Raw genomic sequence first — 24,979 nt, 5'->3', positions numbered from 1 at the left:
GGGCTGTCCCAACAGCTGTGAGCAGAGCCCCTGCGCTGTCCCGGCTCTGGCTGTGTCTGCCCGGTGCCAGCCCGTTGGGCTTGTGACCAGCTCATGAGGAGGCACTGCTGGAGCCCTGGGGCTGGTGCCGGATGGCTCCCATTGTGCTGGGGAGCAGGTGCCAAGGAAGAGAAGAGCAAAGGTCTGGAATGGTGGGCCTGGGCTGGCAGAGGAAGAGGCAGGGCAGAGAAGCAGCAGAACGAGAGGGTGTCTTAGGTGCCTGGGACACCCGTAGGAGGGAAAGATGCTGCGAGTGGGGTGGGGAGTGCTGGCGGCTGGCATCGTCCCAGCCCCGTCCCTGGGAGCTGTGAGTGCCTCCTGCCCCCAGCAGCCCAGCTCTCCCGCACCCCTCGGGCCTGCAGCTGCTCGGCCAGGGCTGGGAATGGGGGTGTCCGTGCTGGTGACGTTTTGGGCTCTGGGCTGGGACGTGTCTCCGCTCTGTGCCGGGGACAATCCCCTCTGCTTGTGGGGTGGTGGGGCTGGGCGTGGAGAGGGCAGGGCGGTGGGGGGAGGCGCGGGCAGGACCCAGGCGAGAGCGCGGGGTCAGATTTGCATGGAGGGGCCGTGCCCCGGGCGGGCGGGGGCTTAAAAGGGAGCTGGGGTCCATGTCACAGCCCCATCGTGGTGGGGACACGGAGCTGCTGGGATCACACCATGGCCTGGCTCCCTCTCCTCCTCGCGGTGCTCGCCCACGGCACAGGTGCCATGGCCAGAGTCGCTGTGCCCGGCCGGGGCCTTTGGGCACAGGGCCCCCGCGCTGCTGCCCGGGCAGGGCTGTGCTCGTGGGGCCCTGGCTGACCCTTGTCTTCTCCCCTCTCCCCTCTCCCTCTGCAGGTTCCCTGGTCCAGGCAGCGCTGACTCAGCCGCCCTCCGTGTCAGCCAACCCAGGAGAAACTGTCCGGATCACGTGCTCTGGCGGTAGCAGCAGCAGCAGCAATGAGTATGTTGGTTTGCATGACCCAAAACCTGGCACTGCTCCTGTCACTCTGATCTATGAGAGCAACAAGAGACCCTCGGGCATCCCTTCGCGATTCTCTGGATCCCAGTCTGGCTCCACGGGCACGTTAACCATCACTGGGGTCCAAGCCATGGACGAGGCCGTCTATTACTGTGGTGGCTACGACAGCAGCATTGATGCTGGTGTAATCACACAGAGAGATGTGGGCTGTGAGCTACAGAGCAATCCAAATTGGAAATTTTCTTCCCTTCTCCTTCAAGGCTGAGCAAGGCTTTGGAGCTGGTGCAGGTTCCTGTCCCTTCTGCATGGCCATGGCTGTGAATGTTGTTCCTTTCACATCCCAGAGAACTGGAGGTGACCTTGTGGCTGGGGACCGTTGTCCTGGTCCCTACAAAGTTCTCACAGTGTGGCCTTGTGTGCCATGCCAGTGCCTCTTGCTACTGCTGACCGTATCCTGCTGCTGCTGCCAGAGCTGCCTCTGTGCTGGGATGCGCTGGGCTGGGCTTCGCTCCCCAGATTTACCCATTGATGGCAACTGGGTCCAGTCTTCTCTGCCTTTGACATTCCCTGTCCCGGTGCCTGGGCAGGGCTGTGCTCGTGGGGCCCTGGCTGACCCTTGTCTTCTCCCCTCTCTCCTCTCCCTCTGCAGGTTCCCTGGTCCAGGCAGCGCTGACTCAGCCACCCTCGGTGTCAGCCAACCCGGGACAAACTGTCCAGATCACCTGCTCCGGGGGTAGTGGTAGCTATGGCTGGTACCAGCAGAAGGTCCCTGTCACTGCCCCTGTCACTGTGATCTATGCTAATGACAAGAGACCCTCGGGCATCCCTTCTCGATTCTCCGCATCCCAGTCTGGCTCCACGGGCACGTTAACCATCACTGGGGTCCAAGCCGAGGACGAGGCCGTATATTACTGTGCTAGCTGGGACGGCAGCTATGCTGCTGCCACCTGCCACGGGAAACAGCACTGGGGAAGTGATACTAAATACTCCCGCCAACACAGGGGCCACTCAGAAGTCTCTGCTGTCCTGTTTGATGTTGGGCAGGTCCCCACCATGGCCCTGCCCTGTGCTGCAGGTGGCTGTGCCTGGTGTCCCAGCTCATCTGTCCCAGAGAGCCCCAGATCTGTCCCCTGTCATTTGGGGAGGGCATGTTTGGCAGTGTTGTGGTTTAACCCCAGCTGATAATTAAGTACTGCACAGCTGCTTGCTCACTCTGCCCTCCCCAGGGAGATGGGGAGGAGAATTGGGAAGGAATCTAAAAGCCTAGGGTTGAGATAAGAACAATTTAATAACTGAAATAATAAAAAAATATAATAACATAATACTACTGCTACTACTAACAGTAATAATAGTAACAACAGTAATTATGATGAAAAGGATGGAGAAGGAGAGAGTAACAAAATCCAAATGGAAAGGAAAATAAGCACAGGTGAGGCATGTTACAGCTGCTCACCACCCACTGACAGATGCCCAGCCAGTTCCCCAGCAGCAATGGTCAGGCCCTGGCCAACTCCCCCCAGCTTATATACTGAGCATGACGTCCCATGGTGTGGGATACTCCTTTTGGCTAGTTCAGGTCAGCTGTCCTGGCTGTGTCCCCTCCCAGCTTCATGTGCCCTTCCGCCTTCTCACTGGCATGGCCTGAGGAACCGAAAATTCCTTGACTTAGTATAAACATTACTTGACAGCACCTAAACCCATCTGTTATCAACACTATTCTCACACCAAATACAAAACACAGCACTGCACCAGCTACTAAGAAGAAAATATAACTCTATGCCAGCCAAAACCAGGACAAGCACTTGGGCACATTTCACTCTCCATGGCCACGTTACCCAGTGCTGGAGTCCAAGCTGAGGAGGAGAAGGCTGTGTCTTACAGAGCCAGCTGGGGCACCAGTGCTGAGGAAGGTCGCTGCACTCCCAGCACTGGGGTAGGGCAGCACAAACCCCCTGTTGCCCCAGGGTCCCTCAGGTGCCGCCTGCTGCCCTTGCTGGGGAGACCCCCAGCATTGCTGAGGCTGGAGGTGTCTCTGGAGATCATCTCATCCCACCGCCTGCTTGAAGCTGGGTTGGCTACTGCAGGTTGTCCACAGCCTGTCCAGGTGAGTTTTGAATATCTCCAAGGATGGAGACTTCACAGCTCTGTGGGCAAGCCGTTCCAGGGTCTGACTGTCCTTGCAAAGGAAAAAAGGGTTTGCTACATTTAAGCAGATTTTCCTGTGTTTCAACCTGTGCCTGTTGCTCCTTGTGCTGTAAGCAGACACCTCTGAGAGGAGCCTAGCTCCATCTCCTTGCCTGCCCCCCCGGAGATATTTATAATGTTGATAAGATGCCCCTGAGACTCCCCACCTCTGGCTCAGCCACCCCAGCTCATGCTGTCTCTCTCCACACAATGATGCTCTGAGCCCCTCATCATCCTCAGAGCCCTTCATGGGTCTTGTGCCCATCCCTCTCCATACCTGGCTGGGGAGCCCAGAGCTGACACAGCGCTGGGCTGTGTCTCAGGGTGCTGAGGCAAGGGGAAGGATCCTCTCCGTGGCTTCTGGCAACGCTCGTGCTAACGCAGCCAACAGGTGCTTTTCTGGCTCCTGTGCAACTTTGTGTCCTCACAGCCCATGGGCCCTTTGTGCCATGGGGCGGCTGGCCACGTGGCCCCAGAAGGCCCAGGCAGGGTTGGTGCAAGGGGCAGCACTACATGGCTGTTGCAAGAGAAGGTGGAAGAGCAGTGATGAGGGGGCCCAGGTACACTGGGGAAGGGAGGACCGAACAAGATCGGTGTGGGGTCTGGGACTCCCATAGGAGGGAAAGATGCTGAGAGTGGGGTGGGGAATGCTGGTGGCTGGCATCGTCCCAGCCCCGTCCCTGGGAGCTGTGAGTGCCACCTGCCCCCAGCAGCCCAGCTCTCCCGCACCCCTCGGGCCCTGTGGCCGCTTGGCCAGGGCGGGAATGGGGGTGTCCGTGCTGGTGACGTTTTGGGCTCTGGGCTGGGACATGTCTCCGCTCTGTGCCGGGGACAATCCCCGCTGCTTGTGGGGTGGTGGGGCTGGGCGTGGAGCGGGCAGGGCGGTGGGGGGAGGCGCGGGCAGGACCCAGGCGAGAGCGCGGGGTCAGATTTGCATGGAGGGGCCGTGCCCCGGGCGGGCGGGGGCTTAAAAGGGAGCTGGGGTCCATGTCACAGCCCCATCGTGGTGGGGACACAGAGCTGCTGGGATCACACCATGGCCTGGCTCCCTCTCCTCCTCGCGGTGCTCGCCCACGGCACAGGTGCCATGGCCAGAGTCGCTGTGCCCGGCCGGGGCCTTTGGGCACAGGGCCCCCGCGCTGCTGCCTGGGCAGGGCTGTGCTCGTGGGGCCCTGGCTGACCCTTGTCTTCTCCCCTCTCTCCTCTGCCTCTGCAGGTTCCCTGGTCCAGGCAGCGCTGACTCAGCCGCCCTCCGTGTCAGCCAACCCAGGACAAACCGTCCAGATCACCTGCTCCGGGGGTGGCAGCAGCTATAGCTGGTACCAGCAGAAGGTCCCTGGCACTGGCCCTGTCACTGTGATCTACTGGAACAACAACAGACCCTCGGGCATCCCTTCACGATTCTCTGGATCCAAGTCTGGCTCTACGGGCACGTTAACCATCACTGGGGTCCAAGCCGAGGACGAGGCCGTCTATTACTGTGCTAACTGGGACAGCAGCAGCAATGCTGGCACGGTGAAACAGAGCAATGGGGAAGTGATACAAAAACCTCCTGGCACAGCCGGAGCCAGCTGGGCATCTCTGCTGTCCCCGTTTCATGTTGGGCAGGTCCCCGCCATGGCCCTGCCCTGTGCTGCAGATGGCTGTGCCTGGTGTCCCAGCTCAGCTGTCCCAGAGCCCCAGGTCTGTGCCCGGCCCCTGCCACGTGGGGAGATGACCCCCAGCAGCCCTGTCGCTGCCCCATGCTGCAGGGCCGAGTTGCCCCTGGGCTCCCCGGTTGGCACGCGGGGCGCTGCCAGCTGCCTCCCTGCCCTGCCCTGCGCCCAGCGCAGCCGTGCCAGGATTCCCCGGGCATTGCCCCAGGGGCTTCAGCGCTGCTGGAGAGGTGGGCTCAGCACCGACAAGTGGGAACATGGCAAGGGCCGGGAATCTGGGCCAAAGCTTCGCCCACCAACTATGGCTGGTTCCAGCAGAAGGTCCCTGGCACTGGCCCTGTCACTGTGATCTACTGGACAAATTACGTAGGCTCAGGCATCCCTTCGCGATTCTCTGGGTCCTACTCTGGCAGTACGGGCACGTTAACCATCACTGGGGTCCAAGCCGAGGACGAGGCCGTCTGTTACTGTGGTGGCTATGATGACAGCAGTGTTAGTCAATATGATGGAGGCACCAAATCTGTCTTTCACTCTCCTCTTGCTTCTGGCAGTTTTTCTTGATGAGCCTCTCACTCTGGCCTTGGGCTCTGTGTGAGGCTCTAGATCCCTCTGTGGCATCATGGCCTCTGGACACATGCACCCCATCCCTGTCCCACTGTCCAGGGAGGGCTGTGCTCCTGCGGCACTGGCTGATGACCATTTTCTCCTCTCCCTCTGCAGGTTCCCTGGTCCAGGCAGCGCTGACTCAGCCGCCCTCGTTGTCAGCCAACCTGGGACAAACCATCCAGATCACCTGCTCCGGGGAAGACAGCAACTGGTATGGCTGGTACCAGCAGAAGGCACCTGTCACTGGCCCTGTCACTGTGATCTATGGCAGCAAGGGACCCTCGGGCATCCCTTTGCGATTCTCTGGATCCTTGCCCAGTAGCACAGGCACGTTAACCATCACTGGCGTCCAAGCTGAGGACGAGGCCATCTATTACCATGGTGCCCCACATGGCAGTGCTGATCAGCATCCAGGTGCTCTGCAGAGTGGCCGTGCTTGGGTGCTCTGGGTTCACTGTTGCTGTCTGTGGTGCATGGGTGTCAGCAATGCTGATGGTGCTGCTGAGGATGCCAGTGGCAGAGCTCCTGGCACTGCAGAGCTGTGGTGTAGCTTGTTGCTGCTGCCTGCAAACTGTCTTGTGTTATGGTCCTGTGGCCTAGAGAAGCTGGGACAAACATTGTTGCTGTCTCTGGGCATCCCACCCTGGTCCTTGGCTCCCTGCCAGTTCAGGGGTGATGCCCACCCTCCTCTAATGACTAACTGTGCCTCAGGGCCCTGTGTCTGTGGGAGAGGCCCTCCCCTGTGAGCACCATGTGCATTGGACAGGGTGCTGTGCAGAAGCCATGGAGGTTGTGGCAGGGGCTGGGGATGTCTCTGAACTTGGTGGAAGCTGTGGTAGGGGTGTGGGACAGCATGGGCAGAGTCCTGCGCCAGGCTCTGCTCTCAGTTCCTCTGTTGCTATCCCCGTGGGCCTTCTCATCCCCACATGGTGTCAGTGTGGCCCTGCACCACAGTGCCGAGGTTCACAGGGCAGCCAGGGCGCAAAGGGGCTGGGACAAGCAAGTGCCATTATGTCTCACCCATGTGCAGGGCAGTCCCAGCAGACCCTTTTGGAAACTGCTGTGGCCAGCGCTGTCAGCAGGTAGCACAGGGGCTGCGCCTGGCCACAAGATGCGGGAGGATGATCTGTGCACTTGACTGGTACGAACTCTGTGATTGCTGTGAAGCTGCTGGAGACCCCCAGCTGACTTTGCATTTGGAGGAACTGGGGGCTTGTGTTTCCTTACTGTTGGGTAACCTTGAAGCTGCTGGTGTCTGTGTTGGTCTAGTCCCTTTCAAGATCCCAGTTCCCTGCTCTGCAGTTCTCACGTGGCACTAAACAGAGGCCCAGCTGTTGCACCCGCCGTTGAAGCAGAACGTCCCTTCCCAGCTCCTCTGTCATGGTACGGAGCAGCACGTGGGTAGCAGGCTGCCCAGGGGCCAGCAAGCGCCGAGCAGAGCTGGGTGCTCCAGAGCTGGTGGAATGTGTCGATGTGTCCCCACCAGCCAAGGTGGGGCTGTCCCTTGCCCCGGGCATGGGTTCCTGGTACAGTGAAGCCATAGTTCCCCCTGGGGAGGGCCAGGTGCTGGGTGGTTCCTGACAGAGCTCAGGGCTCAGCACCCATGTTGGGGCAGGTACCCAGGGAGCCAGCAGCTCAGAGTGATCTTAGTGCCATTGGTGGGCCAGAGATGTGCCTGCGGCAGGCAGGGGGAGCGTGGGGACAGGAGCTGCCACTGAATACTGAGGGACACGTATCCATGGAGGGGCTGTACCTGAGCAGGTGGGAGCTTAAGAGAGAGCTGGGTCCCTATCACAGCCCCATCGTGGTGGGGACACGGAGCTGCTGGGATCGCACCATGGCCTGGCTCCCTCTCCTCCTCGCGGTGCTCGCCCACGGCACAGGTGCCATGGCCAGAGTCGCTGTGCCTGGCCGGGGCCTTTGGGCACAGTGGACATTCGCTGGTGCCCTGTGCTCGTGGGGCCCTGGCTGACCCTTGTCTTCTCCCTTCTCCCTCTGCAGGTTCCCCTGGTCCAGGCAGCGCTGACTCAGCCGCCCTCCATGTCAGCCAGCCTGGGACAAACCATCCAGATCACCTGCTCCGGGGGTGGCAGCAGCTATGCTTATGCTTCTGTCCCTGGCACCAGCAGAAGGTCCCTGGCACTGGCCCTGTCACTGTGATCTATACTAATGACAAGAGACCCTCGGGCATCCCTTCGCGATTCTCTGGATCCCAGTCTGGCTCCACGGCCACGTTAACCATCACTGGGGTCCAAGCTGAGGACGAGGCCGTCTATTACTGTGGTGGCTATGACAGCAGCAGCGGTGGCTATGGTGTCTGGTGGCAAGGAGTAATAGGAAGTGAGACATGGATTCCAAAGTCAGAGGAAGGTTTTCTACCCTTCACCCTCCTGGCTGAGCAGAGCTGTGGCCATGGGTCTGAAGCAGGTTCCTGTCCCTTCTGCATGGCCGTGGCTGTGATTGTTGTTCCTTTCACATCCCAGAGAACCGGAGGTGACCTTGTGGCTGGGGACCATTGTCCTGGTCCCTACAAAGTTCTCACAGTGTGGCCTTGTGTGCCATGCCAGTGCCTCTTGCTACTGCTGACCGTGTCCTGCTGCTGCTGCCAGAGCTGCCTCTGTGCTGGGATGCGCTGGGCTGGGCTCCGCTCCCCAGATTTGCCCATTGATGGCAACTGGGTCCAGTCTTCTCTGCCTTTGACATTCCCTGTCCCGGTGCCCGGGCAGGGCTGTGCTCATGGGGCCCTGGCTGACCCTTGTCTTCCCCCCTCTCTCCTCTCCCTCTGCAGGTTCCCTGGTCAAGCAGTGCTGACTCTGCCACCCTCGGTGTCAGCGAACCCGGGACAAACCGTCCAGATCACCTGCTCCGGGGGTAGTGGTAGCTATGGCTGGTTCCAGCAGAAGGTCCCTGTCACTGGCCCTGTCACTGTGATCTACAATAACAACAACAGACCCTCGGGCATCCCTTCTCGATTCTCTGGGTCCTACTCTGGCGGTACGGGCACGTTAACCATCACTGGGGTCCAAGCCGAGGACGAGGCCGTCTATTACTGTGGTAGCTATGACGGTAGCAGTGGTGGTCAGCGTGGCTGAGACACTGACCCTGTCATTCACCCTCCCCTTGCTGCTGCCAGTTTTCCTTTCAGGATCTTCATGCTCTGGCCTTGGGCTCTGTGCAAAGGGTTCTAGGCCCCTCCGTGGTATCATGACCTTTGAGCACAGGGTCTCTGTTCCTGTCCGACTACCTGGAGAGGGCTGTGCTCATGGGGCACAGGCTGACTCCGGTTCTCCCCTCTCCCTCTGTGGGTTCTCTGGTGCAGGCAGCGCTGACTCAGCCACCCTCGGTGTCAGCAAACCCAGGACAAACCGTCCAGATCACCTGCTCCGGGGGTGAGAGCCACTATAGCTGGTACCAGCAGAAGGTCCCTGGCACTGGCCCTGTCACTGTGATCTACTGGACAAATTACATAGGCTCAGGCATCCCTTCATGATTTTCCGGATCCTACTCTCTCAGTACGGGCACGTTAACCATCACTGGGGTCCAAGCCGAGGACGAGGCCGTCTATTACTGTGCTAACTGGAACTGCCGCATCAGTGCTGGCACGGTGAAACAGAGCAATGGGGATGTGATACAAAAACCTCCTGGCACAGCCGGAGCCAGCTGGGCATCTCTGCTGTCCCCGTTTCATGTTGGGCAGGTCCCCGCCATGGCCCTGCCCTGTGCTGCAGATGGCTGTGCCTGGTGTCCCAGCTCAGCTGTCCCAGAGCCCCAGGTCTGTGCCGGGCCCCTGCCACGTGGGAAGGAGATGACCCCCAGCAGCCCTGTCCCTGCCCCATGCTGCAGGGCCGAGTTGCCCCTGGGCTCCCCGGTTGGCACGCGGGGCACTGCCAGCTGCCTCCCTGCCCTGCCCTGCGCCCAGCGCAGCCGTGCCAGGATTCCCCGGGCATCGCCCCAGGGGCTTCAGCGCTGCTGGAGCGGTGGGCTCAGCACCGACAAGTGGGAACATGCCAAGGGGTGGGCAGCTGGGCCAAAGCTTCGCCTGCCAACGCTGGCAAGGGCCGTTTCCCACGGGCGCAGCAGCTCCAGGGCCACGCGTGAGGCTGCCGGGGCAGAGCAGGGCTGCCTGGGGGCTGCTCTGCCGCGCCGCAGGAGGAGCCCGCAGGCTCTGCACTTCTGGCTCTTTGTACCTCTGGCCCCTGGGAAGCCCCTGGCCCTGGGCAGTGTCCCATGGCAGCCCTGTGACAGCAAAGGGCTGTCCCGCACCCTGGCCCCGTCCCCATCCTGCTGCGGTACCCCGGGACCAGGACTAGCGCTGGGGACAAAGGTGTTGGCTCCTCTGTGTCTGTCGGTGTCGCGGTGACTTTTCCTGTGTCACCCTGAGGGAGCCGGGGCAGGGGACGAGGGCTGGGCGTGAAGGTGTGTGCCAGGGCCAGGCTTTGGGCAGGGACGACCGTGCAGTGGAGTGGGGTTCCACGTGCCATGGGCTGGGGCCAGGGGGACACCGCTGGGCTCCACCAAGCACCCTGCAGCCCTCAGGGACCAGGGCTCCTGTGCGCTCCCCGACGCACCCCGCTCCCCCTGCCCGCACCATGTCAAGGTCCCAGGTGCTCATCGGTCACCAAGAACGTCCAGCTGAAGATCTCAGAGGGATGTAAATGGGGCTTTTCCCAGCCCACTCCCCATGGGAGAGCCTAGGTGGGCCCAGCTGGACCCCAGAAATGCACAGCAGTGCCAAGAGCCTGGACAAGGGCTTCTCCTTCCATCCCCAGCACAGGCAGCGGCTCATCTGCTCCCCACGGTGGGGGATGTTGGTGCTGGGGGCACTGCCTGACGCCCCCGCCCCCAGCAGCCCAGCTCTCCCGCACCCCTCGTCCCTGTGGCCGCTCGGCCAGGGCGGGAATGGGGGTGTCCGTGCTGGTGACGTTTTGGGCTCTGGGCTGGGACGTGTCTCCGCTCTGTGCCGGGGACAATCCCCGCTGCTTGTGGGGTGGTGGGGCTGGGCGTGGAGCGGGCAGGGCGGTGGGGGGAGGCGCGGGCAGGACCCAGGCGAGAGCGCGGGGTCAGATTTGCATGGAGGGGCCGTGCCCCGGGTGGGCGGGGGCTTAAAAGGGAGCTGGGGTCCATGTCACAGCCCCATCGTGGTGGGGACACGGAGCTGCTGGGATCCCACCATGGCCTGGCTCCCTCTCCTCCTCGCGGTGCTCGCCCACGGCACAGGTGCCATGGCCAGAGTCGCTGTGCCCGGCCGGGGCCTTTGGGCACAGGGCCCCCACGCTGCTGCCCGGGCAGGGCTGTGCTCATGGGGCCCTGGCTGACCCTTGTCTTCTCCCCTCTCCCCTCTGCCTCTGCAGGTTCCCTGGTCCAGGCAGCGCTGACTCAGCTGCCCTCCGTGTCAGCCAGCCTGGGACAAACCGTCCAGATCACCTGCTCCGGGAGTAGCAGCTACTATGGCTATGGAAGACTGGTACCAGCAGAATGTCCCTGTCACTGTGATCCATGCTAACTTATACAGACCCTCGCGCATCCCTTCATGATTCTCTGGATCCTTGTCCGGCTCCACGGGCACGTTAACCATCACTGGGGTCCAAGCCGAGGACGAGGCCATCTATTACTGTGGTAGCTGGGACAGCAGCAGCAGTGCTGGTCATTGTCTTGGTGGTGCTGAGTTTAATTTTTTCTTACTGTTCTTTGCTGCACCTTCCCCTGAGTGGCAAAGAGGTGTGGAGTGTAGGTAGTTTGGACCCTTGGGATTTGTGGCTGTCGAGGCTGTTACTTTGTGGGGTTTTGACTGCAACTCTGCCCTGATGCCACCTCCCCTCTGTGCCTATGCTGTGCTGGTGATTCCCCTTTCCCTGTGTCACACATGGTCTCCCTACAGAGTCTCACCTACTGGAGACTCCCTGCCCTGTGACCCCTGGCTGCTGGCCTGGCCATGGTCCCACCTGGAGCATGGGCAGGGATGTCTCCAGGCTTCCGCCAATGCTGGGTGCCCACAGCGGGCCATTCCCCTGGGCTGCCCTGTCTCAGTGACAGGGATGAGAGGTGTGCCTCGAGGGGCAACAGGCAGGGACAGGGTCTAGACTGTGGCTACAGCCACCCCTCAGGGGGAGCCTGGGCTCGGGGCTGCACCCAGGCTGTCCCATCCATGGGCTTGTGGGCAGGGAAGCCCCATCAGGACTGTGCTCCTGGGGCCCTGGCTAACCCTCATCTTTTTCCCTCTCTCCTCTCCCCTCTCTGGCCTTTGGGCAGCACTGACTCAGCTGCCGTCGATGTATGTGTCTCCAAGAGTAAACAACCGGTTCTCCTGCTCTAGGATTGACAATAACTATGGCTGGTTCCAGCAGAAGGTCCCTGGCACTGCCCCTGTCACTGTGATCTAAGATAACAACAACAGACCCTCGGGCATCCCTTCGCGATTCTCTGGATCCCAGTCTGACTCCGCGGCCACGTTAACCATCACTGGGGTCCAAGCCGAGGACGAGGCCGTCTATTACTGTGGTGGCTGGGACAGCAGCAGGGGTGGCTATGGTGTCTGGTGGCAAGGAGTAATAGGAAGTGAGACACAGATTCCAAAGTCAGAGGAAGGTTTTCTGCCCTTCACCCTCCTGGCTAAGCAGAGTTGTGGCCGCGGGACTGAGGCAGGTTCCTGTCCCTTCTGCATGGCCATGGCTGTGAATGTTGTTCCTTTCACATCCCAGAGAACTGGAGGTGACTTTTTGGCTGGGGACCGTTGTCCTGGTCCCTACAAAGTTCTCACAGTGTGGCCTTGTGTGCCATGCCAGTGCCTCTTGCTACTGCTGACCGTGTCCTGCTGCTGCTGCCAGAGCTGCCTCTGTGCTGGGATGCGCTGGGCTGGGCTCCGCTCCCCAGATTTGCCCATTGATGGCAACTGGGTCCAGTCTTCTCTGCCTTTGACATTCCCTGTCCCGGTGCCTGGGCAGGGCTGTGCTCGTGGGGCCCTGGCTGACCCTTGTCTTCTCCCCTCTCTCCTCTCCCTCTGCAGGTTCCCTGGTCCAGGCAGCGCTGACTCAGCCACCCTCGGTGTCAGCCAACCAGGGACAAACCGTCCAGATCACCTGCTCTGGGAGCAGCAGCTGGTATGGCTGTTCCAGCAGAAGGTCCCTGGCACTGCCCCTGTCACTGTGATCTACAATAACAACAACAGACCCTCAGGGATCCCTTCGCGATTCTCTGGGTCCTACTCTGGCGGTACGGGCACGTTAACCATCACTGGGGTCCAAGCCGAGGACGAGGCCGTCTATTACTGTGGTAGCTATGACGGTAGCAGTGGTGGTCAGCGTGGCTGAGACACTGACCCTGTCATTCACCCTCTCCTTGCTGCTGCCAGTTTTCCTTTCAGAATCTTCATGCTCTGGCCTTGGGCTCTGTGCGAAGGGTTCTAGGTCCCTCCGTGGTATCATGACCTTTGAGCACAGGGTCTCTGTTCCTGTCCGACTACCTGGAGAGGGCTGTGCTCATGGGGCACAGGCTGACTCCGGTTCTCCCCTCTCCCTCTGCGGGTTCCCTGGTGCAGGCAGCACTGACTCAGCCACCCTCGGTGTCAGCCAACCCAGGACAAACCGTCCAGATCACCTGCTCCGGGAGCAGCTATAACTATGGCTGGTACCAGCAGAAGATGCCTGGCACTGGCCCTGTCACTGTGATCTACGATAACAACAACAGACCCTCGGGCATCCCTTCATGATTCTCTGGGTCCTACTCTGGCGGTACGGGCACGTTAACCATCACTGGGGTCCAAGCCGAGGACGAGGCCGTCTATTACTGTGGTGGCTGGGACAGCAGCAGCGGTGGCTATGGTGTCTGGTGGCAAGGAGTAATAGGAAGTGAGACATGGATTCCAAAGTCAGAGGAAGGTTTTCTGCCATTCACCCTCCTGGCTGAGCAGAGTTGTGGCCGTGGGACTGAGGCAGGTTCCTGTACCCCCTGAATAGTCATGGCTGTGAATGTCATCTCTTTTATGTCCCAGAGAACTGGAGGTGACTTTGTGGTTTGGGATCATGGCTCCCATCCTTACAAATTTCAGAGTTGCCTTCTTCTCCATCTTACTGCCTCTTGCTACTGCTGACCGTGTTCTGCTACTGCTGCCAGAGCTGCCTCTGTGCTGGGATGTGCTGGGCTGGGCTCTCTGGGAGAGCTTCTGCCTCAGCTCCTTGCTCTCACATGGCTCTGGTTTAACTGCTCCCAGTGTCCATGTCCCTGGGACAAACCACCAGGACCTGCTCCAGTGGTAGCAACAATCCTTATGGATGGTACCAGCAAAAGGTGCCTGGCACTGGCCCTGTCACTGTAATCTACTGGAACAACAACAGACCCTCGGGCATCCCTTCGCGATTCTCCGGACCAAGTCTGGCTCCACGGGCACGTTAACCATCACTGGGGTCCAAGCCATGGACGAGGCCGTCTATTTCTCGGGTGGCTACGACAGCAGCATTGATGCTGGTGTAATCACACAGTGAGATGTGGGCAGTGAGCTACAGAGCAATCCAAATTGGAAATTTTCTTCCCTTCTCCTTCAAGGCTGAGCAAGGCTTTGGAGCTGGTGCAGGTTCCTGTCCCATCTGCATGGCCATGGCTGTGAATGTTGTTCCTTTCACATCCCAGAGAACTGGAGGTGACCTTGTGGCTGGGGACCATTGTCCTGGTCCCTACAAAGTTCTCACAGTGTGGCCTTGTGTGCCATGCCAGTGCCTCTTGCTACTGCTGACTGTGTCCTGCTGCTGCTGCCAGAGCTGCCTCTGTGCTGGGATGCGCTGGGCTGGGCTCCACTCCCCAGATTTGCCCATTGATGGCAACTGGGTCCAGTCTTCTCTGCCTTTGTCATTCCCTGTCCCGGTGCCTGGGCAGGGCTGTGCTCGTGGGGCCCTGGCTGACCCTTGTCTTCTCCCCTCTCCCCTCTCCCTCTGCAGGTTCCCTGGTCCAGGCAGCGCTGACTCAGCCACCCTCCGTGTCAGCGAACTCGGGACAAACCGTCCAGATCACCTGCTCCGGGGGTAGTGGTAGCTATGGCTGGTACCAGCAGAAGGTCCCTGGCACTGGCCCTGTCACTGTGATCTACTACAATGACAAGAGACCCTCGGGCATCCCTTCACGATTCTCTGGATCCACGTCTGGCTCCACGGGCACGTTAACCATCACTGGGGTCCAAGCCGAGGACGAGGCCGTCTATTACTGTGGTAGCTATGACGGTAGCAGTGGTGGTCAGCGTGGCTGAGACACTGACCCTGTCATTCACCCTCCCCTTGCTGCTGCCAGTTTTCCTTTCGGAATCTTCATTCTCTGGCCTTGGGCTCTATGCAAAGTGTTCTAGGTCCCTCCGTGGTATCATGACCTTTGAGCACAGGGTCTCTGTTCCTGTCCAACTACCTGGAGAGGGCTGTGCTCATGGGGCACAGGCTGACTCCGGTTCTCCCCTCTCCCTCTGTGGGTTCTCTGGTGCAGGCAGCGCTGACTCAGCCACCCTCGGTGTCAGCAAACCCAGGACAAACCGTCCAGATCACCTGCTCCGGGGGTGAGAGCCACTATAGCTGGTACCAGCAGAAGGTCCCTGGCACTGGCCCTGTCACTGTGATCTACTGGACAAATTACATAGGCTCAGGCATCCCTTCACGATTCTCTGGATCCTACTCTGGCTCCACGGGCACGTTAACCATCACTGGGGTCCAAGCTGAGGACGAGGCTGTCTATTACTGTGCTAACTGGGACTGCGGCATCAGTGCTGGCACGGTGAAACAGAGCAATGGGGAAGTGATACAAAAACCTCCTGGCACAGCCGGAGCCAGCTGGGCATCTCTGCTGTCCCAGTTTCATGTTGAGCAGGTCCCCGCCATGGCCCTGCCTTGTGCTGCTGATGGCTGTGCCTGGTGTCCCAGCTCAGCTGTCCCAGAGAGCCCCACATCTTTGACTGTCCCCTGTCATTTGGGGAGGGTATGTGTGGCACTTGGGAATGTTCCACTCCCCATGGCCACAGTACCCATTGATGGGGTCCAATCCAAGGCAGATGCTGCCTCTTATTGTGCTGGGTGGGAGACCAGTGCAGACCAGGGTCATGGTGACTCCCTGAGATACAAACCCGCTGTTACCCCAGCGCCCCTCAGGTGCCACCTGCTGCTGTTGCAGCTGCAGCTTGGACGCACTGTTGGAGCCGCACATGTGCCTGTGAGGCAGCCTCTGCCATGGGGCACGTGCTGTGCTCCAGCAGGTGCCCTCCGTGCCGCCCGCAGGGAGACAGCCCACCGCAGCCCTGCCCCATCTGTGCCTGCTGGGCTCTCTGTGCCCCGGCCCCCCCAGGGCAGGCGGCGTTGGGGACAGGGAGGGGTCATGCCAAGTGGTCATTTCCCTTGGATGCAGCTACACTTGGGCTGGGCACCGTGCCACTGAGGGTGGGGACGACCCTGTGCCCTGGGTTGGAGAAGGGCTGGCCAGGGGCTGTCCCAACAGCTGTGAGCAGAGCCCCTGCGCTGTCCCGGCTCTGGCTGTGTCTGCCCGGTGCCAGCCCGTTGGGCTTGTGACCAGCTCATGAGGAGGCACTGCTGGAGCCCTGGGGCTGGTGCCGGATGGCTCCCATTGTGCTGGGGAGCAGGTGCCAAGGAAGAGAAGAGCAAAGGTCTGGAATGGTGGGCCTGGGCTGGCAGAGGAAGAGGCAGGGCAGAGAAGCAGCAGAATGAGAGGGTGTCTTAGGTGCCTGGGACACCCGTAGGAGGGAAAGATGCTGCGAGTGGGGTGGGGAGTGCTGGCGGCTGGCATCGTCCCAGCCCCGTCCCTGGGAGCTGTGAGTGCCTCCTGCCCCCAGCAGCCCAGCTCTCCCGCACCCCTCGGGCCTGCAGCTGCTCGGCCAGGGCTGGGAATGGGGGTGTCCGTGCTGGTGACGTTTTGGGCTCTGGGCTGGGACGTGTCTCCGCTCTGTGCCGGGGACAATCCCCACTGCTTGTGGGGTGGTGGGGCTGGGCGTGGAGAGGGCAGGGCGGTGGGGGGAGGCGCGGGCAGGACCCAGGCGAGAGCGCGGGGTCAGATTTGCATGGAGGGGCCGTGCCCCGGGCGGGCGGGGGCTTAAAAGGGAGCTGGGGTCCATGTCACAGCCCCATCGTGGTGGGGACACGGAGCTGCTGGGATCCCACCATGGCCTGGCTCCCTCTCCTCCTCGCGGTGCTCGCCCATGGCACAGGTGCCATGGCCAGAGTCACTGTGCCCGGCCGGGGCCTTTGGGCACAGGGCCCCCACGCTGCTGCCCGGGCAGGGCTGTGCTCGTGGGGCCCTGGCTGACCCTTGTCTTCTCCCCTCTCCCCTCTCCCTCTGCAGGTTCCCTGGTCCAGGCAGCGCTGACTCAGCCGCCCTCCGTGTCAGCCAACCCAGGAGAAACTGTCCGGATCACGTGCTCTGGCGGTAGCAGCAGCAGCAGCAATGAGTATGTTGGTTTGCATGACCCAAAACCTGGCACTGCTCCTGTCACTCTGATCTATGAGAGCAACAAGAGACCCTCGGGCATCCCTTCGCGATTCTCTGGATCCCAGTCTGGTTCTACGGCCACGTTAACCATCACTGGGGTCCAAGCTGAGGACGAGGCCGTCTATTTCTGTGGTGGCTACGACAGCAGCATTGATGCTGGTGTAATCACACAGAGAGATGTGGGCAGTGAGCTACAGAGCAATCCAAATTGGAAATTTTCTTCCCTTCTCCTTCAAGGCTGAGCAAGGCTTTGGAGCTGGTGCAGGTTCCTGTCCCATCTGCATGGCCATGGCTGTGAATGTTGTTCCTTTCACATCCCAGAGAACTGGAGGTGACCTTGTGGCTGGGGACCGTTGTCCTGGTCCCTACAAAGTTCTCACAGTGTGGCCTTGTGTGCCATGCCAGTGCCTCTTGCTACTGCTGACCGTGTCCTGCTGCTGCTGCCAGAGCTGCCTCTGTGCTGGGATGCGCTGGGCTGGGCTCCGCTCCCCAGATTTGCCCATTGATGGCAACTGGGTCCAGTCTTCTCTGCCTTTGACATTCCCTGTCCCGGTGCCTGGGCAGGGCTGTGCTCGTGGGGCCCTGGCTGACCCTTGTCTTCTCCCCTCTCCCCTCTCCCTCTGCAGGTTCCCTGGCCCAGGCAGCGCTGACTCAGCCGCCCTCCGTGTCAGCCAGCCTGGGACAAACCGTCCAGATCACCTGCTCCGGGAGTAGCAGCTACTATGGCTACGGAAGACTCGTACCAGCAGAATGTCCCTGTCACTGTGATCCATGCTAACTTATACAGACCCTCGCGCATCCCTTCATGATTCTCTGGATCCTTGTCCGGCTCCACGGGCACGTTAACCATCACTGGGGTCCAAGCCGAGGACGAGGCCGTCTATTACTGTGGTAGCTGGGACAGCAGCAGCAGTGCTGGTCATTGTCTTGGTGGTGCTGAGTTTAATTTTTTCTTACTGTTCTTTGCTGCACCTTCCCCTGAGTGGCAAAGAGGTGTGGAGTGTAGGTAGTTTGGACCCTTGGGATTTGTGGCTGTCGAGGCTGTTACTTTGTGGGGTTTTGACTGCAACTCTGCCCTGAGGCCACCTCCCCTCTGTGCCTATGCTGTGCTGGTGATTCCCCTTTCCCTGTGTCACACATGGTCTCCCTACAGAGTCTCACCAACTGGGGACTCCCTGCCCTGTAACCCCTGGCTGCTGGCCTGGTCATGGTCCCACCTGGAGCATGGGCAGGGATGTCTCCAGGCTTCCGCCAATGCTGGGTGCCCACAGCGGGCCACTCCCCTGGGCTGCCCTGTCTCAGTGACAGGGATGAGAGGTGTGCCTCGAGGGGCAACAGGCAGGGACAGGGTCTAGACTGTGGCTACAGCCACCCCTCAGGGGGAGCCTGGGCTCGGGGCTGCACCCAGGCTGTCCCATCCATGGGCTTGTGGGCAGGGAAGCCCCATCAGGACTGTGCTCCTGGGGCCCTGGCTAACCCTCATCTTTTTCCCTCTCTCCTCTCCCCTCTCTGGCCTTTGGGCAGCACTGACTCAGCTGCCGTCGATGTATGTGTCTCCAAGAGTAAACAACCGGTTCTCCTGCACTAGGATTGACAATAACTATGGCTGGTTCCAGCAGAAGGTCCCTGGCACTGCCCCTGTCACTGTGATCTAAGATAACAACAACAGACCCTCGGGCATCCCTTCACGTTTCTCTGGATCCCAGTCTGGCTCCACGGCAACGTTAACCATCACCGGGGTCCAAGCCGAGGACGAGGCCGTCTATTACTGTGGTAACTGGGACAGCAGCAGCGGTGGCTATGGTGTCTGGTGACAAGGAGTAATAGGAAGTGAGACACAGATTCCAAAGTCAGAGGAAGGTTTTCTGCCCTTCACCCTCCTGGCTGAGCAGAAAGTGGCCGTGGGGCTGAAGCAGGTTCCTGTCCCTTCTGCATGGCCATGGCTGTGAATGTTGTTCCTTTCACATCCCAGAGAACTGGAGGTGACCTTGTGGCTGGGGACCATTGTCCTGGTCCCTACAAAGTTCTCACAGTGTGGCCTTGTGTGCCATGCCAGTGCCTCTTGCTACTGCTGACCGTATCCTGCTGCTGCTGCCAGAGCTGCCTCTGTGCTGGGATGCGCTGGGCTGGGCTTCGCTCCCCAGATTTGCCCATTGATGGCAACTGGGTCCAGTCTTCTCTGCCTTTGACATTCCCTGTCCCGGTGCCTGGGCAGGGCTGTGCTCGTGGGGCCCTGGCTGACCCTTGTCTTCTCCCCTCTCCCCTCTCCCTCTGCAGGTTCCCTGGTCCAGGCAGCACTGACTCAGCCGCCCTCCGTGTCAGCCAGCCTGGGACAAACCGTCCAGATCACCTGCTCTGGGAGTAGCAGCAACTGGTATGGCTGGTTCCAGCAGAAGGTGCCTGGCACTGGCCCTGTCACTGTGATCTACCAGAATGACAAGAGACCCTCGGGCATCCCTTCTCGATTTTCCGGATCCAAGTCTGGGTCCACGGGCACGTTAACCATCACTGGGGTCCAAGCCGAGGATGAGGCCGTCTATTACTGTGGTGGCTGGGACAGCAGCTATGCTGATATCATGGCGACGATGTGCCACAGGCAAGTGAGACCTTGAGTTTAAAGAGGCTGGTTTTATCTCCTCCTTCCTCTCAGCCTGGCAGGGATTTCCCTCCAGATTTGGGGTTTCCCCTTCTCATTCCCAATCCCCTTCTCTTTGTGTCCTTTGTGTCAGGGCTGTGACTATGTCTCCAGTGGTGGGGCCCTGGTGCCAGAGGTGCCCTTTCTGGGCTCATCCCGGCTACACAATATCAACATGTTGGGCAGAAGAGCCTCGGCCACCGTTAGGAGCTGGAACCTGTAGAGCTGCCCAAGAAAAGCTTTGCTACATTTCTGGTTCTCCAGGCTGAGTCTTGCCCAGGGCTGTGTGGCATTGCAGCTGCCCTGGGTGCATGGGATTTGCCACCCTTGGGAGCCTTGGGCTCTGCAGCTGGGCAGAGAGAGCTTCTGCCTCAGCTCCTTGCTCTCACATGGCTCTGGTTTAGCTGCACCCAGTGTCCATGTCCCTGGGACAAACCACCAGGACCTGCTCCAGTGGTAGCAACAATCCTTATGGGTGGTACCAGCAAAAGGTGCCTGGCACTGGCCCTGTCACTGTAATCTACTGGAACAACAACAGACCCTCGGGCATCCCTTCACGATTCTCCGGATCCCAGTCTGGCTCCACGGCCACGTTAACCATCACTGGGGTCCAAGCCGAGGACGAGGCCGTCTATTACTGTGCTAGCTGGGACGGCAGCTATGCTGCTGCCACCTGCCACAGGAAACAGCATTGGGGAAGTGATACTAAATACTCCCGCCAACACAGGGGCCACTCAGAAGTCTCTGCTGTCCTGTTTGATGTTGGGCAGGTCCCCACCATGGCCCTGCCCTGTGCTGCAGGTGGCTGTGCCTGGTGTCCCAGCGAGCCCCAGATCTGTCCCCTGTCATTTGGGGAGGGCATGTGTGGCAGTGTTGTGGTTTAGCCCCAGCTGATAATTAAGTACTGCACAGCTGCTTGCTCACTCTGCCCTCCCCAGGGAGATGGGGAGGAGAATTGGGAAGGAATCTAAAAGCCTAGGGTTGAGATAAGAACAATTTAATAACTGAAATAATAAAAAAATATAATAACATAATACTACTGCTACTACTAACAGTAATAATAGTAACAACAGTAATTATGATGAAAAGGATGGAGAAGGAGAGAGTAACAAAATCCAAATGGAAAGGAAAATAAGCACAGGTGAGGCATGGGCACAGCTGCTCACCACCCACTGACAGATGCCCAGCCAGTTCCCCAGCAGCAATGGTCAGGCCCTGGCCAACTCCCCCCAGCTTATATACTGAGCATGACGTCCCATGGTATGGGATACTCCTTTTGGCTAGTTCAGGTCAGCTGTCCTGGCTGTGTCCCCTCCCAGCTTCATGTGCCCTTCCAGCCTTCTCACTGGCATGGCCTGAGGAACCGAAAATTCCTTGACTTAGTATAAACATTACTTGACAGCACCTAAACCCATCTGTTATCAACACTATTCTCACACCAAATACAAAACACAGCACTGCACCAGCTACTAAGAAGAAAATATAACTCTATGCCAGCCAAAACCAGGACAAGCACTTGGGCACATTTCACTCTCCATGGCCACGTTACCCAGTGCTGGAGTCCAAGCTGAGGAGGAGAAGGCTGTGTCTTACAGAGCCAGCTGGGGCACCAGTGCTGAGGAAGGTCGCTGCACTCCCAGCACTGGGGTAGGGCAGCACAAACCCCCTGTTGCCTCAGGGTCCCTCGGGTGCCGCCTGCTGCCCTTGCTGGGGAGACCCCCAGCATTGCTGAGGCTGGAGGTGTCTCTGGAGATCATCTCATCCCACCGCCTGCTTGAAGCTGGGTTGGCTACTGCAGGTTGTCCACAGCCTGTCCAGGTGAGTTTTGAATATCTCCAAGGATGGAGACTTCACAGCTCTGTGGGCAAGCCGTTCCAGGGTCTGACTGTCCTTGCAAAGGAAAAAAGGGTTTGCTACATTTAAGCAGATTTTCCTGTGTTTCAACCTGTGCCTGTTGCTCCTTGTGCTGTAAGCAGACACCTCTGAGAGGAGCCTAGCTCCATCTCCTTGCCTGCCCCCCCGGAGATATTTATAATGTTGATAAGATGCCCCTGAGACTCCCCACCTCTGGCTCAGCCACCCCAGCTCATGCTGTCTCTCTCCACACAATGATGCTCTGAGCCCCTCATCATCCTCAGAGCCCTTCATGGGTCTTGTGCCCATCCCTCCCCATACCTGGCTGGGGAGCCCAGAGCTGACACAGCGCTGGGCTGTGTCTCAGGGTGCTGAGGCAAGGGGAAGGATCCTCTCCGTGGCTTCTGGCAACGCTCGTGCTAACGCAGCCAACAGGTGCTTTTCTGGCTCCTGTGCAACTTTGTGTCCTCACAGCCCATGGGCCCTTTGTGCCATGGGGCGGCTGGCCACGTGGCCCCAGAAGCCCCAGGCAGGGTTGGTGCAAGGGGCAGCACTACATGGCTGTTGCAGGAGAAGGTGGAAGAGCAGTGATGATGGGGCCCAGGTACACTGGGGAAGGGAGGACCGAACAAGATCGGTGTGGGGTCTGGGACTCCCATAGGAGGAAAAGATGCTGAGAGTGGGGTGGGGAATGCTGGTGGCTGGCAACGTCCCAGCCCCGTCCCTGGGAGCTGTGAGTGCCTCCTGCCCCCAGCAGCCCAGCTCTCCCGCACCCCTCGGGCCTGCAGCTGCTCGGCCAGGGCTGGGAATGGGGGTGTCCGTGCTGGTGACGTTTTGGGCTCTGGGCTGGGACGTGTCTCCGCTCTGTGCCGGGGACAATCCCCGCTGCTTGTGGGGTGGTGGGGCTGGGCGTGGAGCGGGCAGGGCGGTGGGGGGGAGGCGCGGGCAGGACCCAGGCGAGAGCGCGGGGTCAGATTTGCATGGAGGGGCCGTGCCCCGGGCGGGCGGGGGCTTAAAAGGGAGCTGGGGTCCATGTCACAGCCCCATCGTGGTGGGGACACGGAGTTGCTGGGATCGCACCATGGCCTGGCTCCCTCTCCTCCTCGCGGTGCTCGCCCACGGCACAGGTGCCATGGCCAGAGTCGCTGTGCCCGGCCGGGGCCTTTGGGCACAGGGCCCCCGCGCTGCTGCCCGGGCAGGGCTGTGCTCATGGGGCCCTGGCTGACCCTTGTCTTCTCCCCTCTCCCCTCTCCCTCTGCAGGTTCCCTGGTCCAGGCAGCGCTGACTCAGCCGCCCTCCGTGTCAGCCAACCCAGGAGAAACTGTCCAGATCACCTGCTCCGGGAGCAGCTATAGCTATGGCTGGTTCCAGCAGAAGGTCCCTGGCACTGGCCCTGTCACTGTGATCTACTACAATGACAAGAGACCCTCGGGCATCCCTTCACGATTCTCTGGATCCAAGTCTGGCTCCACGGGCACGTTAACCATCACTGGGGTCCAAGCCGAGGACGAGGCCGTCTATTTCTGTGGTAGCTACGACAGCAGCATCAGTGCTGGCACGGTGAAACAGAGCAATGGGGAAGTGATACAAAAACCTCCTGGCACAGCCGGAGCCAGCTGGGCATCTCTGCTGTCCCCGTTTCATGTTGGGCAGGTCCCCGCCATGGCCCTGCCCTGTGCTGCAGATGGCTGTGCCTGGTGTCCCAGCTCAGCTGTCCCAGAGCCCCAGGTCTGTGCCCGGCCCCTGCCACGTGGGAAGGAGATGACCCCCAGCAGCCCTGTCCCTGCCCCATGCTGCAGGGCCGAGTTGCCCCTGGGCTCCCCGGTTGGCACGCGGGGCGCTGCCAGCTGCCTCCCTGCCCTGCCCTGCGCCCAGCGCAGCCGTGCCAGGATTCCCCGGGCATCGCCCCAGGGGCTTCAGCGTTGCTGGAGCGGTGGGCTCAGCACCGACAAGTGGGAACATGCCAAGGGCCGGGCAGCTGGGCCAAAGCTTCGCCTGCCAACGCTGGCAAGGGCCGTTTCCCACGGGCGCAGCAGCTCCAGGGCCACGCGTGAGGCTGCCGGGGCAGAGCAGGGCTGCCTGGGGGCTGTTCTGCCGCGCCGCAGGAGGAGCCCGCAGGCTCTGCACTTCTGGCTCTTTGTACCTCTGGCCCCTGGGAAGCCCCTGGCCCTGGGCAGTGTCCCATGGCAGCCCTGTGACAGCAAAGGGCTGTCCCGCACCCTGGCCCCGTCCCCATCCTGCTGCGGTACCCCGGGACTGGGACTAGCACTGGGGACAAAGGTGTTGGCTCCTCTGTGTCTGTCGGTGTTGCTTGTCTTGAGCGGTGACTTTTCCTGTGTCACCCTGAGGGAGCCGGGGCAGGGGACGAGGGCTGGGCGTGAAGGTGTGTGCCAGGGCCAGGCTTTGGGCAGGGACGACCGTGCGGTGGGGTGGGGGGCCACGTGCCATGTGCTGGGGCCAGGGGGACACCGCTGGGCTGCACCAAGCACCCTGCAGCCCTCAGGGACCAGGGCTCCTGTGCGCTCCCCGACGCGCCCCGCTCCCCCTGCCTGCGCCAGGTCAAGGTCCCAGGTGCTCATCGGTCACCAAGAACGTCCAGCTGAAGATCTCAGAGGGATGTAAATGGGGCTTTTCCCAGCCCACTCCCCATGGGAGAGCCTAGGTAGGCCCAGCTGGACCCCAGAAATGCACAGCAGTGCCAAGAGCCTGGACAAGGGCTTCTCCTTCCATCCCCAGCACAGGCAGCGGCTCATCTGCTCCCCACGGTGGGGAATGTTGGTGCTGGGGGCACTGCCTGACGCCCCCGCCCCCAGCAGCCCAGCTCTCCCGCACCCCTCGTCCCTGTGGCCGCTCGGCCAGGGCGGGAATGGGGGTGTCCGTGCTGGTGACGTTTTGGGCTCTGGGCTGGGATGTGTCTCCGCTCTGTGCCGGGGACAATCCCCGCTGCTTGTGGGGTGGTGGGGCTGGGCGTGGAGCGGGCAGGGCGGTGGGGGGAGGCGCGGGCAGGACCCAGGCGAGAGCGCGGGGTCAGATTTGCATGGAGGGGCCGTGCCCCGGGCGGGCGGGGGCTTAAAAGGGAGCTGGGGTCCATGTCACAGCCCCATCGTGGTGGGGACACGGAGCTGCTGGGATCGCACCATGGCCTGGCTCCCTCTCCTCCTCGCGGTGCTCGCCCACGGCACAGGTGCCATGGCCAGAGTCGCTGTGCCTGGCCGGGGCCTTTGGGCACAGGGCCCCCGTGCTGCTGCCCGGGCAGGGCTGTGCTCGTGGGGCCCTGGCTGACCCTTGTCTTCTCCCCTCTCCCCTCTCCCTCTGCAGGTTCCCTGGCCCAGGCAGCGCTGACTCAGCCGCCCTCCGTGTCAGCCAGCCTGGGACAAACCGTCCAGATCACCTGCTCCGGGAGTAGCAGTGGCTATGGCTATGGAAGACTGGTACCAGCAGAATGTCCCTGTCACTGTGATCCATGCTAACTTAAACAGACCCTTGGGCATCCCTTTATGATTCTCTGGATCCTTGTCTGGCTCCACGGGCACGTTAACCATCACTGGGGTCCAAGCCGAGGACGAGGCCGTCTATTACTGTGGT

At 60.7% G+C, this 24,979-nt stretch overlaps 1 protein-coding gene, 1 pseudogene and 3 gene segments (V, D, J or C); all 5 read left to right on the top strand.

Annotated features, from left to right (window-relative positions):
* Window positions 1-676: 676 nt before the first annotated feature.
* LOC121081196 lies at window positions 677-2,642 on the top strand. The segment is given in 4 exon segments: window positions 677-739; window positions 874-1,206; window positions 1,647-1,900; window positions 2,604-2,642. Coding segments are annotated over 4 exon segments (672 nt in total).
* Window positions 2,643-7,262: 4,620 nt separating this feature from the next.
* Window positions 7,263-8,534, top strand: LOC121080657 (immunoglobulin lambda-1 light chain-like). Its single transcript, XM_040579139.1, is given in 4 exon segments — window positions 7,263-7,339; window positions 7,459-7,557; window positions 7,560-7,801; window positions 8,231-8,534. Coding segments are annotated over 4 exon segments (705 nt in total). The 5' UTR covers window positions 7,263-7,279.
* A 2,058-nt stretch (window positions 8,535-10,592) lies between these two features.
* On the top strand, window positions 10,593-14,674 carry LOC121092570. The segment is given in 2 exon segments: window positions 10,593-10,659; window positions 14,370-14,674. Coding segments are annotated over 2 exon segments (351 nt in total).
* A 1,904-nt stretch (window positions 14,675-16,578) lies between these two features.
* Window positions 16,579-18,719, top strand: LOC121092574 (annotated as a pseudogene).
* Window positions 18,720-22,458: 3,739 nt separating this feature from the next.
* LOC121079964 lies at window positions 22,459-23,997 on the top strand. The segment is given in 3 exon segments: window positions 22,459-22,521; window positions 22,656-22,954; window positions 23,953-23,997. Coding segments are annotated over 3 exon segments (390 nt in total).
* The last annotated feature ends 982 nt before the right edge of the window (window positions 23,998-24,979 follow it).

This window comes from Falco naumanni, chromosome 1, assembly GCF_017639655.2.
Source record: "Falco naumanni isolate bFalNau1 chromosome 1, bFalNau1.pat, whole genome shotgun sequence".
Classification (NCBI taxonomy): Eukaryota; Metazoa; Chordata; class Aves; order Falconiformes; family Falconidae; genus Falco; species Falco naumanni.
This window is presented reverse-complemented; position numbering and strand designations above follow the sequence as displayed.